The sequence below is a fragment of the Gouania willdenowi genome, chromosome 16 (assembly GCF_900634775.1).
Source record: "Gouania willdenowi chromosome 16, fGouWil2.1, whole genome shotgun sequence".
NCBI classification, from domain to species: Eukaryota; Metazoa; Chordata; class Actinopteri; order Blenniiformes; family Gobiesocidae; genus Gouania; species Gouania willdenowi.
In genome coordinates this window covers 23,529,077-23,545,300 of record NC_041059.1, presented here as the reverse complement: position 1 = coordinate 23,545,300, position 16,224 = coordinate 23,529,077, and the positions used below count along the sequence as shown (strand labels likewise).

Below are 16,224 nucleotides of genomic sequence, written 5' to 3'. Positions count from 1 at the left end.
AAAGGAAGTGTCTGAGAGGTAAAACACACAGAACGATGGTTTGAACTAACCACACACGTAAAAAACAAACAAAACCTTTCATCCCTCATCCCAGAAAACTGGGCAACCCGTGAAAAGCGTAGCGTCCGACCACAAAAATTTCAGATCTCCGATCGGTTAAAGTAACTTTATAACGTGTAACCACCCCTCCCCTGCTGCTATTAATACAATGTATCCTTTAGAGAACTTGAACTGCTCCGTTAAGCTAATACAAACATATTATTACTATTATCCTAATTGTAATAAATCTAATAATTATAGACTGTAATTTTTATAAAAAATTTTGCCTGCGTGAAAGTGTCATTTTACCTGAACAACTGTAATATACAGTAAAACAGTCTATTCACCAGTCTATTTGTCTTGCTGGATCCTTGTTATGAAGCTCTGAGCCTCTGCAGCTGTGGTGAACCTGTGTGTAGTTTCCCTGTGTGTTAACACCAGTGTTGCTGGGGGAATGATGCCGTGTCTCAGCCCGAGCTGGCGCACCTACTGGTGCACGGTGTCAAACTGTTTGCGCTGTTTGTGCACCTCCGTAGCGACATCGTTGTAGAATCTCACCCTCTGGTTTTTGTACAGTATTTCCTTCTTTATTCTTGCGGCTCTGGACACCATATCTTTCTGGCGATAATCGAGAAACCTCATAACCACTGTTCTCGGCGGTGCGTCGGCGTCTCTCTTCGGTCCCACCCGGTGAGCTCTCTCCAACGCCAAAGGATTCCGGTTTAAAGTCATATCCAGCACCTCGGGTAGCCAGCTCTCCAAAAATGCACACGCGTCCGGACCCTCGGCGCCCTCAGGTAGATTCACCAGTCGGAGGTTGTTAAGTCGGGACCTCGTTTCCAAGTCAACTATTTTCTCCTCCAGCTGCTTGTTTCTTTTCCCCAGCCTTTCGACCTCGGTCTTTAACCCACTGTTATTGTCCTCCACAGCAGACAGACGTATTTCCGCGTCGTCCATTCTCTCCGTACATTCAGTCATCTTCTTTTGCGCTTCCGCTATTGCTTGCATAACGTTATCAAACCTTCCCAAAAACTCTGACCCCATCTTGCGTATCTCCCCCAATATTTCTTCCTTAAACAGGTACATGGGATCAGTGGGTGACGAAGTCGCCCTAGGTGCTTCACTGGTTTCTGCGTGAGTGTCGGCCCTCTCTTTAGCGGAGCTAGCTTCCTTGCTAGCATTAGCATATGGCTCCGTAACTTGTGGTCCAAAGTCCGTTAATTTGGACTGTGTGGAAGACTTTGTCTTGTCTTTACTTGCCTTCGAGGTGCCAGGCATCTTTGTAAATCCGAGTTAGCCGTTCGGAGCGTAATATAATCTAAAATTAAAGGATTTCTCAGAAGTTTTTCAGAGAGCAGGGATAAACGTGACCGTTCAGCTCGTGGCCATAACCGGAACCCTCTAGTTAAAATATTTTAACAGTTTTAAAGAATTGCAGAAGCAATCAGGCCCAAGGATTGGCCTGATAATCTTAATTTCCTTTTAAAATGTCCCAGTGGGTTTTCTCACAAACCCACTTAATGACTTTTGTCTTCTGTAGCAAAAATCAAAATGCTTTTTGATTTCCCATACCTTGTGCTGCTCATTGTGCTGTAATTCTCCTGTTGTTGATGTTTTACCTTTTACTCTGTGGTCATCAGTGACACATACATTTCTTTGTTTAGATAACCCTCTTGACAAGCTGGCCAGGTTTTTATTTTTGTTCGTATTTTGCCCTCTGCTGAACTGAGCAAAGTATCTCTTTAATCTTATTTTACCAGACTCGTCAGTCACATAACACACTATAAGTATTCAACCTTCCTGAAGAGGCATTTCACACATTGTCTAACACATTACAGGTGAGCGGGGAGGACACTGTTGTTAAGTCAGCAAAGCACCGGGAGTATCGGCGAGGAGGAGATAAAATAAAGTAAATGATGAAAAAGCAGAAGAGGGAGAGAGATGTGTGGCTGAGTGAGTTTATAAGCCACAGATATGAAGAAGAGAAGGTGGGATGGAAGTGTTCCATGTGAAACGAGAGGAGAGGTGGAACCGAAAAGTCTGCATGGATTTAGCTTAAACGCTATCTCGGTGAACAGAGTTGGTCTGTTAAAAATGAGATGCCGGCTGCACTGAATGACATGTTCTGTGCTGAGCGAATATTTAACACATGCACACACTCATGCACACTTTATATATTTCACACTTGTACAAGCCTGTTGTGACAGCTCGAGCCAGCAGCCGTCATCCATTAATTCTAGGAGAAGCTTCTGTAGCCAATAGGCAGAAGAGAGGAAATGAAGGAATGGAAAAGCATATTCACAGTGGCAAAGGGAAGACAATGGACACAAATGAAGGGATAAGGGGAAGATATTAATGGAATTGGGATCACGGGTGATGCCAATTGGAGGTGTGACAGAGCTAGAGAATGGATGAAGGACGAGGAGCGGTGAATTGTGAGATTGAGAAAAGCCATGAGATTTAGAGAAAACAAAGGAAAACAGTAAGTCACAACTGCAATGATAAAGTTTAAGATAGCAGCAAAAGAAAAAAGAGTGGCAACAAGATGTGAAGGGGGAAAGGATGTCAGAGGAGATAAGTAGATAGAAGGGAGAAAGTAAGTCAAGAAACGTTAAAGAGGAGATTGTAAAGGCAAAGTGAAGGAAAAGATGGCAATCACCACTTCATGTAACCAGAATCCTGGCTAGCTTTCACTACGCCTAATCCTTGGAAGACTTTCTTTTTTTTTTTTCTCCTCAAACACAAGAATCAAGCTGAGCTGGTCGCTCTGTAACCCAGATAAATCCACTTAAATCTGAGTTCCCAGTTAGACTTTTCTCACACTCTGAGGTCAAAGATGAAACACTCTTGTAGAAATTAGACCCTTTAATTCAAAGTTGAACTGTACAAGAGTTGAATAGTATGTTTAAAGTATCTCGAGCTGCATTTCCGTTACAGATTTTCACAAAATAAAAACAGTATTTCTAAATGTCGACAAAGTATAATTGCGCTTTGAACGTGTTTCCATTGAAGGTTGTTTTGGGCAGGAGCCTCGTAACTTCCGTGAAATCTCATCCCCTGAGACTTTGCTGCAGGAAGATGGATGCTCCAAACCTCCTTATAACACTCCGTATTCCTTTGTTGTTTCACGTCTAAAGTGGCAGTATCATTTTTTAAGTATAATGCTAAGAATTGACCTGGTATCCTTCGGTTTACATGTACCTTGCCTGTTTTCTCAGAGAGAAGTGGTCATGTGACCTGGTACGTCATGTTCTGTGACGTGTATTTGCGGAAAAAGTGTTTCCATAGCACTTTTGCGACACATTTCAATATCGATTTTGCGCATTTCCAAGGGTAATGGAAACTCTGCTTCTGACAATTGGGGCTTTTTTTTTTCTATACAGTGTTTACTGTTTACAACATTCATCTCATGTGATTGCAGCTGCCGTGGAGCTGATACAAATGACTGCAGACACTTCAGGACAATTTAACTCTTCACAGATAAATCCCCCTAAACACCATCCTTTGCGCTAATGGCAGGTCTAGCTTGTGGTATTTCCACCAATATTTTACTGTGAGACACAGAAAGCAGAGATTCATTGTTAGCCCCCCCCTCCCCCGCCACCCATCCACCCTCAACAACCTCCCATGATTCTTGGCACTTGAGTGAGGGAGGTGTTGGAGGATATTTATGACTCTATAGTTTACAATAACAACTGATGTGTGAGTTTGTGAAGTGGTGACGATATGTCTGCTGCGATTAGGGTCGATATTCTCCAATTATTGTCGCTTTCTCAAATGTCACATCCAACCAATAGACAGCAGTTTTTAGAGACTGTAAGTTTGTAAATTATTTTATACATTATATCAGAGTTGTTTTAATTGTTGTGCATCAATCTCAGTCCTGTTATTAGTACCCTGTCTGAAAAACCATTCACCCACTATGAAGCTCACTAAATGATATCAAAGTGATCATCAACTCCTCTCACAGACTGTAATTTGTCATAGTCCTATTGTGTGTTTTAATTATACCATTTCATCCTGTGCATTTGGAGTGTCTGGTGGGATGAGGGGATCATTTAACAATGAGTGCAACAACACTGCATTTTTGATGCATGCTCCTGACAAAACAATTGGAAATGTTAATATATGTAATATGTAAATCTGGTGGAGAAAAGTAAAAATGTCATAATCATTTTTATTGAGGGTTTTATTTGTGAGGGGGTGCTTAAAAATATTTGCATAACGATTGTTAAAGTTTTAAGCAACAGATCATAATTCAAATATATCACATTTTAAAAATGGGACACTCGTTTTGTCTTAAAAAGGTTGAATTATTGTGACTCTGATAAGAGAATGCATTCAGAGGCAAGGCAAATGTATTTATATAGCACATGTCATACACAAGGCATTTCAATGTGCTTTACATGATCAAAAAGTGCAACAGAAAACATTCAATTCAATAAGAATCAATAAAAACTTTTTAAAAAAGCAGTAAAACATTTTAAATCTGCTGTAAAAACATTTGAAATCATCAATAAATCATTAAATCCACCTATTTTCCCTGTTTACAAAGACAATCACCTCCATTTTATCATGATTTAGTAGAAAATTTCACTCATCCAGCAGTTTACCTATTTTAAGCAGAGGATACATTTCCATCTGTCTTTCGTCTCTATGGGATTTTTACATTGAGAAAGATGAATGTCTGTTTTTATCTCCTCGTGAAAATCCCACTGCACGCCTCAGGTTTGTCCACATCATATCACCTACTCTTCCTTTGTGTCTAATGTTGGGTCTTTACCTGTCTGCGCTCCACAGTACACTGTCACACACAGCTTATGTCAGCAGCTGTATTCTCAAGGATTATTTAGGTTATCAGTTTAAAGTGTGGGGTCCTTCAAAAGTCATTAAAGCTGAAATGGTTTTCTTGACATTTAACAGTTTCTGCTAAGCTCATTCTCAGGTGGATGTGTCTCCACTGGGAGAAATTAGTTCGTTAATGTCAGGGTTTCTCAACATTTTCCTGACTCTGAAACAGCTGACGTGTGCCAAAACTAACATGACCCCATCATTAATGGAGTTGTTAAACCTCAGTGTTTCAATGCATGGATGGAGCTTCAGCTGACCCACTTAGTCTTTATGAACTGGAGAAATAGTTCAGTTCAGCCACAGCCTGTGGAAGCTTGAAGTGTAACCATGTTAGTTCAACACACTGAAGACCCCCACAGGGACAGACTGTAGTGTACCAGGATCCTATAGAGATCAGTGGAATAGATCATTATCGATCATCCATTAGTGAGTTCTGCCGATCAATCCCGATATTGTACAATTTTCATTTTATTTATGGTGAGTGCTTATAACTATGTGAACTGAAAAAAGGAACTATAAAATTCCCTTTATTTAAACTAAAGCACATTTTACTTATTGTCAATATTTGACTTTGTTTTCAAAATTAGCACACAGAGCAAAAGTAGCACACTGCACAGCTAAATACAAAAAACTGTCTCTCACTGTGTTCACATGAAGTATGAAAACCATTATACAGTCCTCAAAAATGACAACTTACAGTTAACACAAATGCATCCTATAAATTAATCAGAGGAGGCCATTGCAGTGCCTGACTGTACATTACTAAGTAAAAATATTACACAAAATGACAGTGCTGTAGTGTACACAGTATAACACAGTCTTTGTATTCACTTTTTGAAAAATGTGTGCCATGAGAGAAAAGTATGTTCAAATGAGCAAAAAAAAAAAAGTGTTCAGTCTTTTGCAAAAAGAGTGCAAGAGTTTTGGAAACTGTTTTCAAATCATGAATTGTGTTCAAGGTTTTGACATCAGAGTCCTGTTTTTGACAAATGTGTGCAGTCAGTTGGTGCCTGTGTGCAGTGAATAGATCGTAGTGTCTTATCAATTGAGAAAAACTGTATTATTATAAAAACAACTCACTGTGTTAAACTTTTTATGATCTATACCAGTTTTTCTCAAATAGGGGTACGCTATGGTACTACTTGAGAGCGAGAGATTGGAAAAATATCAAATGAAAAATATGGGGTTTATAATAATTTTTAGTTAAATAATAATGATGATAGAAATTATTTTGATTAGAACATGAATTGAAAATACAAGGCAAGGCAAATGTATTTGTATAGCACATTTCATACACAAGGCATTTCAATGTGCTTTACACAATCAAAAAGTGCAACTGAAAACATTCAACAGCTTAAAATCTATAAGAACATTAAAGTTGGTAAAAAAACAAAAAACAAACAACATTTAAATTAACAGTAAAGTAATTTAAAGTCATCAACAACCACATTACATCATCAACATGACCAAAAATCTCTCTCTCAATCATATGCAGGAGAGAAAAAAAGTGCCTTTAACTTTGATTTAAAAATGTTCACATTAGATGCTGACTTCAGCTCTGCTGCAGTTTGTTCCACTTCTTTGCAGCATAACAACTAAAAGCAGCATCACCATGTTTACTGTGAGCTCTGGGCTCCACTATCTGACCTGTGTCCATAGATCTGTGAGACCTGCTGGGTTCATACCTGACTAACATCTCACTGATGTATTCTGGACCAAACCCATTCACAGATTTATACACCGGCAGCAGAACTTTAAAGTCTATTCTGAGGCTGACTGGGAGCCAGTGTAAAGACTTTAAAACTGGAGTAATGTGCTCTGACCTCTTTGTTCTGGTTAAGACCCGAGCTGCAGCGTTCTGAACCAGCTGTAGCTGTTTGATGCTCTTTGAGGGGATTCCTGTCAGAAGACCATTACAATAGTCCAGTCTGCTGGAGATAAAAGCATGAACCAGTTTCTCCTGATCTTTCTGAGTCATTAAACCTTTCACTCTGGAGATGTTCTTTAGGTGGTAGAAGGCTGTTTTTGTGATAGATTTGATCTGACTGCTGAATGTAAGATCTGAGTCAATCAGAACACCAAGGTTTTTGACTTGGTCTTTAGCTTTTAAAGATCAAGACTCAAGATAATTGCTGACAGCTGTCCTCTTTTCCTTGTTACCAAAGACAATCACCTCCATCTTCTCATGATTTAGTTGAAGGAAGTTTTCACTCATCCAGCAGTTTACTATTTCTAAGCAGTCACACAACACCTCTATGGGACCATAGTCATCTGGGTTCAGTGTTAGATATAGTTGTGTGTTTGCTCTGTTAATCAACCATACAGTTGTGTAAAATGTGTCCTAAAGGAAGCATATAAAGGCTGAACAGAAAGGGTCCAAGAACAGAGCCCTGAGGAACCCCACAGGACATTGGTAATCTGATTCAAAGTTTCCAATGATTACAAAATAACTTTGCTTCTCCAAGTATGACTTAAACCATTGCATTACTTTTCCATTTATTCCAACCCATGTTTGCAATCTTTGCAACAAAATTGTATGATCTACAGTGTCAAATGCAGCACTTAGATCCAATAGAATGAGAACAGATACTTTTCCTGAATCAGTGATCAACCTTATGTCATTGATCACTTTGATAAGAGCAGTTTCAGTGCTGTGATGAGAACGAAAACCTGACTGAAATTTATCAAATAGTTTGTTGAATGTTAAGAATTGACTCAGTTGGTTGAAGACCACCTTCTCAATGATCTTGTCCATGAATGGAAGGTTGCTGACAAGGGAGAGTCTTGGTCCTACACCAGGTGGGAGATGACCAGGAATGATAAAAACTATAGAGATCATTTTTTTTTTACCGGAGGCCCAAAATATTGTTTAATTCAACATCTTTACAAAACGTGATTTTTTATAAATGTGTGTTCACTCATTCATTCCATTATTACATCATTGTAGCTAAAAACGATTTTTATTTTGCAAATTTATTTATTTCCCACCGCAGTTTTTTCTGACTTTTTTGCGTTCCGATGTGATCCAGCCCCCTCTTTGTTTACATGTGTTTGAATAGGCTATATGTGTGCCACAGGCATGTTCAATTTTTTATTTGCACTATGCTGAGATGCCACGGGAAGAGTTTATAATGTTTTAATTGTAATGTTATATTTTATAGAATATGTAGTTACCTGATTTCTGCTACTGTGAAGTTGCTGTTGCACTTTTGCTTAAACCTGGGTTAAAACTAGATATTGTTGAAGGACAGAGCCTCATTTACTTTTTATTTTGGGATTGTTCTATGCATTTTAACTCTCGAGGACAATCACAGCAATAAAGTTGTACTTTTGACAATATATCTGATGTCTGCAGTCATTTTTAAGTGCATTAAAAAAAAAAAAAAGACAATCGAATCGAAACTCAAATTTTTCTTTCAAAAATCTGACTTTTTTTAGTCAAAATCGCCCAGGCCTACAACCACTGATATAAACAATAAAACTTAACTTACAGAGGATGAGAGACCTTCTTTGAGGTTACATTCTTTGTGAGAGTTTGGTGTGAAATATTACCTTCCAGGTAGCACTTAGTGAGGCTCCAAGTGAGAGAGCAGTCGGTGGAACCACCACTGAGAAAGGCTGGTCACCTATTCCGATGAATTCAATTATTTTTAGGTTATTGGCTTTGCCTCCTGACTGTCACGCTCATACGGGCGAGTGTTTCTCTGCGTGGGCCGCGTTAGCTGCCGTTTGACTGTTGCTGCTCCGTCTGCCTTTTTTTTTCCTTCTCTACTGTGAGCTCTGAAAACTCACCAAGTGTTTGTTCTTCAAAAGTTGTAATAAATTTGTTGCTTCTCCATAAGGTATTTTTTCATGGCGTGTGTTGCATGATGCAAACTTTACATCACTCTCACAAACTGCAGACAAGTTTGTTTGGGTTTGCTCTAAAGCAGTGGTTCTCAAACTTTTTTGTACCCCCTTTTTCTTATTTCTGAATCCAAGTACCTTCCTGAATAAATTAATTTCTATAGTTTTTATCATTTCTGGTCATCTCCCCCCTGGTGTGGAACCAAGACTGAGCCCTGTATTTTCACTACATGTTCTAGTCAAGGACATTTCTATCATCACTTTGTGTGTTTTTTTGTCATTTTGTGTAATTTGTTGTTGTTCGTCTGTTCTTTTTATTATTCAACATGTTTTTCTTGTATTTTGTGTGTTTTTGTTGTTTCTGTGTGTTGTTGTTGTTATGTAAATTATTCTCTGTCATGTATAGTGTGTCTTTGTTGTCCTTTTCTGTGTTGCTGGTAATATTATTTTTCTTAGTGTGTTTGTTTTTGAGTTTATTTTATTTTAAACAGGGACAATACATATTAATGAACATATACATGTAAATATGCAAGATTATAGTCAACCGCTAATTTCCATCTTTAGTCCCTTTTGGTGTCATTTTGTGTATTTTGTTGTTGTTTGTTCTTTTTATTATTCAGTATGTTTTTCCTCTTATTTTGTGTGTTTTTGTTGTCATTCTGTGAGTTGCTGTTAATAGTCGTTATGATGATCATTTTTAACTAAAATATACATTATAGTATATTTCTCTCAAGTACTCCCTGTAGTGCCATCGTGTACCGCCATTTGAGAAACACTGCTGTGAAGTATAAGCCACAGGTGATCTGATTTTGTGGTCGTCAATAAAAGACGTTGATCGACATGACAATCCCGTCATTTTCATTAGAAATTGTCCGATTAATGATCAGTGGCCGATTGATCAGAGCATCACTAGTCAAAAGGGTTAGTTTGATTCAAGTTTAAATATGTTTTCTGTTGTATTAGGTTCAGACCAATTCATCATTGTTAATAAACAGCATTGAAAAGTTGAACATTCAGAGGAAGTGATGGATCTTAGAAGTTAGCAAAAGAGGAAGTGCTGACAGGTGACGTGGGCCGACATTCAGCAATAAACAATAAAGCAACATAAATCAACCCGTAGTTGTTTCTTCACAAACTAATAGAATAACCTGACAAAGTGGTGAAATGGTGATATGTGTGAAAGACGTTAAACTCTATTGCCTTTCGTTTTCTCCTGAGGTGAATCTGTGGAAAACGCTCGTTTCTCTCTCCTCTTTCTTTCCATATTTCTGCCAGCTGGGCTTCTCCCTTTTTTCTGTCTGTGTTTAGGAAAACCGTTAAATTCTCTTCTGCTTCATCTCCACCTTTTATTTCACACGGTATTCAGTCTGTGTTTGTTGGAAACCACAGTCTGCACAAACACAGACTCATGGTAGCTGTTTTTCACCAGGCTACTACAAAACCTGACAGAGGGCTGGAAAGTGAGCTGTTTGAAGACGCTCCTGTACATTGTGTTTCCTGTGTGATTAAATCCTTAGTGGTTCATAACACAAATGCCCCACTGTTATTTTATTGGACTGTGAAGAGAGTGAAATCAGTGCTTTAAAAAAAAAAAAAAAAAAAAAAAAAAAAAAAATCTGTTTTCATGCTGTTTGTAGCTAAATCTGCTTTGTTCTACTGCTTTGTGCATTTTTCTCTTGGCTCTGGGTTACAAAATTAAAACATCGCGCACACTCATTTATTCTCCTATAGGGATGTAACGATTAATCGTAAGGCAGTTAAAAATCGATTCATAGGTACCACGGTTCACATCGATGCTCTGAAAATTGAATCGCAGTACTTTGTTTAACCAGCAGAGGATTATAAGCTATATATTAATCATTCCAGAAGCGGACGTGACGGGCGGAATCTGCTACTATTTTCTTTCTGGCCGCCATTTACTGTTAAACATGCTCATAAATGATTCTTTACTCCTTTAGCATCGAAAGAATATCTGTAATATTACGTGAATATCTGTAAAAGTCAGGTTTTTCTATTAACTCTGTCTGCTAGCGTAGCTTCTCTTCTTCACTGGTGGAATAACTGCATGCCAACCGACCACTGTGTTACTAGCGCCCTCTGCTGGTCACAACAAATATCTGACGTAAATACAGTAAAATGACTGTTTTTTTTTTTTTAAAAGTCCAATTGTTAAGGCACAAAATACATTTTCAGTTGCACTTTTAAAAAGAAAAAGAACTATTATGCAGTTTTGAATTGTTTATTATAGAACCAGAATTTAAATTAATAGGCTTCTTCATTTGTATCATTCCTTTATTTATTTCATTCAAGATTTATTTTTAGTTAAATTGCATCATTTTGAATAGTTTATCAAGGGATTCTTTTGACAATGAAAAATAAAAGGAAAATAGTACAGTATTTTCCCCAAAAAATAAAGGAATATTTTTCAGTCATTTGTCAACATTCCCATTCCATTTTGTAAAATAAATCGTGAGAAAATCGTATCGTGAACCCAGTATCGTGAATCGAATCGTATCGGGAGTTGAGTGAATCGTTACATCCCTATTCTCCTAACATTAGATTGCAGATACTGTATTGTGGGTTTCAAAAAACTGCAAACTTAAATTTTTTATGGGGCATGCTAAATGATATAAGACAACTTCAGCTCGATTTTTCCTCTATTAAATTTGTTTCACTTTATTGAACCTGATTTAACTGTAGAATGTTTTTCCAGTTCCTGCCCCGAGGAGACTGCGTCTCAAAGTGATGAGCCCAAACAAACTCCTTGTTTCATGGAAGGAGCCCAAAGGAGACTTTGACAGCTATCTGTTTCTCTACAACAGTTTACCTGGTAAGTGTTCTGTTGTAGTGTAAAACAATTTAAGTACACGCACATAATGGTAGCATTTTTGCTTACGTTTTAAGAAGAATAATGTGATTGCGATCGGATGACCTGTCAGTCATGAGGGATTATGTAGTTTTGCTCTTATCAAAGCTCCTTTAAGGGAGTACAGGCTTGATGGTTGTGAAGGACTCCGAGTTTGTCCTGCACCGCTGCCAATTTTTAAACAAGAGAGTGTTTTTGCTGGCCGTCAGCAGGTTTTAAAAGTGAAGCTGATGGGTACACGGGACAGTAAGACCTGTATTGACTCAAGCTGGAGGTAAATTCAGGTCACCTTAATAGCAGCAATGGTTATTACAGTCATTTACTAGCATTAAATATATTATCCACCAAGAGGACTAAAAGGCATAATCTACATCTGAAAATGGCTTTATTAGTTTATTCAGAGGAAACACAATGTATGACCTCCTTTTTTAAAACTTTGTACGACTGTTTGCTTAAACTTAATCTGACTAATGGATACATTTGCTCACTGCTGGGATCGTTTTAAATTACGGTTTCACAAAAACAAAGCATGTTTACTAGGCTTTACACAATCTGGATTTTTGGGCAGATCACCGATCAGTGAGTTAAAACAAGACGATCACTGATCTGATCATATGAATTCAGGTTGTTTTTTGTTTTTTTAGGTAACAACCAAATTCGTTTGGTACTACCTGATACAGATTCACAGAAAATCAAACGGTACCATGTTTTGGGACCTGAATAATAATAATAATGCTTTGACTTTATCTAGCGCCTTATTTTGGTAACTCAAAGCGCTTTACATGGCGTTATTCTTTCTCTCCAAACCTTGTGACTGTGAGGGAGTGGAAGAGTTGGCTATTTCCATACAGGACCTGAACATAACATTGCATGCACAAGAGCGTCATGGCTCCACTTTTTAACTCATTGACTGCCAAAGACGTTTTTTGGTTTGGTAACGCTGACTGCCAAAGACGTCTAAAGACGTTAATTGTGTTTTTTGGCTGGGGTTGCTAGGAGACAAAGCTCTCCTGTGATTATCTAGCTTGTACTATGATGTAGTGACCAACTAGTGCCATGTACTTGGCAGCAGCGCACCTTCTGATGAGAGATCACCCATCAGCTCAGAGCTCAGAGGGAGAGGAAAGTAGTTTGCAAGACAGAAAATGGCACTACGAGAGTTGATGCTGAAGCTCCCAGCAGCTCAGCAGCGCACACTCAATCAGAGCATGTGTGGTACTTGAGTGTTATATTGAGAGTGTGGCGATGGTGAGAGAAAACGATCAAAAAAAAATGGGGCAAGCGGTGAGACTCGGCATGTCCGGGAGGAAGAGGAAGTTGCGTGTGTGGGAACTAACGGGGGGAGGCTTGGAGGAAGGCCAAAATACAGTAAGAAATCCATTCAACTCTGACATAGATAGCAAAATAATAATCATTTTGCCATCAAAAGCCTGGTCTCAGTGTTGTTTTTGTAGTTTTATAGAAGGAAACCAATGTTGAGGTGTCCCTAAAGCAAAAAAAAGAAATAGCTTCAAAGTCACTAATAGGTTTTTCCAGAAAAAGCTGTTTTTCTCAGCTTTTTGTCAAAAACTGGCAATTGAAACTTGCCTCTATTCAACTGTGGATTACAGAAAAATGAATCAAGCTAGAAACAAAATGATTTTTTCTGATGAAATTAGAGACTTCATTCTTTCAGAATTCAGATTGTCATTGTACAAAATATTCTGTTAGTCTTTAAAAATCAGTCAAAATGCTCTAAAACGGCTGGCACTGAGTGGGTAGAAACTTTGAAAATGGCTGGCACTGAATGAGTTGATAGCATTTTTATTATTGATGATTATGAAGCAATTCTTAATTTTCCAAAGATTGTTTATATAAACTTTGAACTTGTAATACAAACCAGAAGAGTCCTCCAAATTTGGATATTTCAATGATACTATACAGTATTGAAGGTGAAGAAAGTGATGTGAGGTGATGTGAAAGTTTTGTGAGGTGTTACAAGTTCAATTATCAGCAATAATCGAAAATCAAATTGATAATTGTTAAAAATCTAAAACCGGTTTTTAATCGAACGAGTCTTCAATAATCAGAACCAAATCAAATCGGGAAAATATGCCGATTAATCCCCCCCCCGCCATCACTCCGCAAGCTATTGTTAGCGTGTTTAGGAACAATGTTATGATCTCAGGGCAGAAAAAATATATGGAAATGGCTTTGCTAATTGAGGAGATGATAGCATTAAATAGGGAGTGTTTTTAAGGTGTTTTTAAATCTATTGTGAACGTATCTGCTAATGATTACATGGCTGCTTCATTTGTTTCATTCGTCAGAGCGTCGCTGTATTTAAAAATAGGTTCATATCCCCTACTTTTAACTTAACTGTTTCTGCCTGATGCTGAATGTGAGGCCTTTTGAGACTTCTGATGACTAATGTATTCTTTAAATAATGTTTGCTTTGTTGCCTTTTGTATAGTTGCCATTGTTTATTGATCATTAATAATACTCCTGCCCATTGACGTGTAGAGCAGCAAAAGAGCAGAGCGGAGCTCACAGAGGAATTTATTTACTAAACATGAACTTTTTCTTCTGAGAAATGATACGATACCTCAACATCAAACTCTATCATTTACCATCTGACTCTGGCTCTGAGGTAATCATCTACTGCTTTTTTATTTGCTGGCTCAACTGGAAAGCTAAGTAGCAAGCTAGCTAGCTACAAGTAGCAAGCTAACTAGCAGAAGAATGGCTCTTTCCACAACAGAATACAGCAGTCTTCTCCAAAAGATTACTGAACTGGAGACTACAGTGCGAGGAATACAAGTAAACATTGAGGTTAATGGACACTGTGGATATGATAATGATACGACTGTGCCGCTGTTTCAAAACAGCGGAGTGGATAAAGCTAACTCGCTACCAGCCCGTGCTAACAAAGCTATCAGGCCTAGGGAGGATCCTGTTCCCGTTGATAAGCCAACAGGTGCGAGTCCTCCCTGGAATACTCTGGGAGCTAAGCCTAAGAAAAAGTCATATCCACTTCAAAGGCTAACGGGCCGAGCAAAGCGCCCTGATATCAATAATGAGACGGACTGGCCTACACTGGCTTCGCAGACTGCAGCCTCAACATCAACTCCCTTGTCTGCCCAGGCACAAAAGTGGACATCTGCTAAAGGCAGGAGTATCACCAAGTCACAAACCCAGTTTCATGTAGAACTGGGTAATCGATTCGCCCCACTGCTGAATGACCTAGGATCTGGCTCTAATGAGGTCAACACACAACCTTCTGGAACTGCGAAGACTGAAAGTGCTTCAGGAAAACAAAAGCGACATGGTAGGCCAAAGCAACAACCTCACACACTGATAGTGGGAGACGTTTCTGTTAAAGATGCTCAGAAGATGTTTAGCAGCAACGTGAAAGTGATCTGCTTACCTAATGACACAGTATCAGACCTGGCTGACAAAATCTTGCATATCGTTGCAGATTACCCACATTTGAAAAATGTTGTGATTCATTTTGGGTTAAATGATTTAGCCAAGGAGGAGTCTGAGGTGTTAAAGCTGGATTTCACCCATCTGCTAAAAACTGTGAGCTGTATACAGCCTAAAGTGTTCATCAGTGGCCCGATACCTCCAGTCCGCAAAGGAGATCTGAAATTCTCAAGGATTTACTCTTTGAATAAATTTCTGTCTTCGGCTTGTGCTGCCCTTTCACTAAATTTTATAGAAAATTTTCCTATTTTTTGGGAACGTCGTCATCTTTTTAGAGCAGATGGACTGTGTCTAAACAAGGCTGGAGTAAAACTCTTCACATCCAACTTGTTTTACTTCACCAGTCACACTGCTATCAGTTCTGATAAAGACAGAGGACAACATGTACCATCGGAGAACAAAACAACAAGGAAAGAACATGGAGTCAATGAGCTTCCAGCAAGAAATAAAAATCGCCAAAATGAAGAGGTCAACCCAACCCCCGCATCTCAGGACCCACCTGCTTCACCCCAAAATTCACCTACTTCCACCTCATCCAGCTTCTCTCCTACCCCTGCCTTCTTGGATTTAACTGCCCAGATGAACGAGCTGGTTCTGGCTGGCACAAGACTGACACCCCACCCTTTACCCCACCATGGTCAATCTGCACCACCCATCCCTCCTCGAAGATACCAGGCTCAGGATCACTCTTCTCCTCAGGCCAGCTGTGTTCAACTTAGAGCGACACAGGCCTGATGTGTGCTGGGTCCAGACTGCAATAGCTCTATTTTTAGGAACAACCAGAAAAAGTCAGGGCCCTATGGAGTTAATGCAGCTTCTTTAATTCCTGTGGTGACAGGTAACACAGGTAAAATTGTGAAATTAAAGAAAAGCAAAAAGCTTTATAGAGATAAAAATTTGACTCCTATAACATGTCATCCAAAAAGTCCACCAGTGTCTCCAGTAAAGTTTTTAAAATTAGCTCTTCTTAATGTTAGATCTCTTGTTAACAAGTCACTAATAATTAATGATTTTATTTTGACACATCACTTGGACTTTTTATTTCTTAATGAAACATGGTTGAATGATGGTATCAGTAATACTATTCTCAATGAAAGTGCGCCACAAGACTTTATTTATTTAAATAAGTGTCGTACTTGCAGGAAAGGTGGTGGAGT

General features: G+C 38.7%; 1 protein-coding gene across 4 annotated transcripts in view; it reads left to right on the top strand.

The window, feature by feature from the left end:
- col14a1a (collagen, type XIV, alpha 1a) overlaps nt 1–16,224 on the top strand; it is a 167,416-nt gene that overhangs the window by 10,789 nt on the left and 140,403 nt on the right. For 3 of the 4 annotated variants that reach the window (XM_028471079.1, XM_028471080.1, XM_028471078.1), the window contains exon 3: nt 11,450–11,566. The exons of the other annotated variant lie outside the window; for it this stretch is intronic. In XM_028471079.1, the coding sequence (XP_028326880.1) occupies nt 11,450–11,566 (117 nt within the window). The remainder of the gene's footprint in view (nt 1–11,449; nt 11,567–16,224) is intronic. 4 annotated transcript variants of the gene reach the window in all.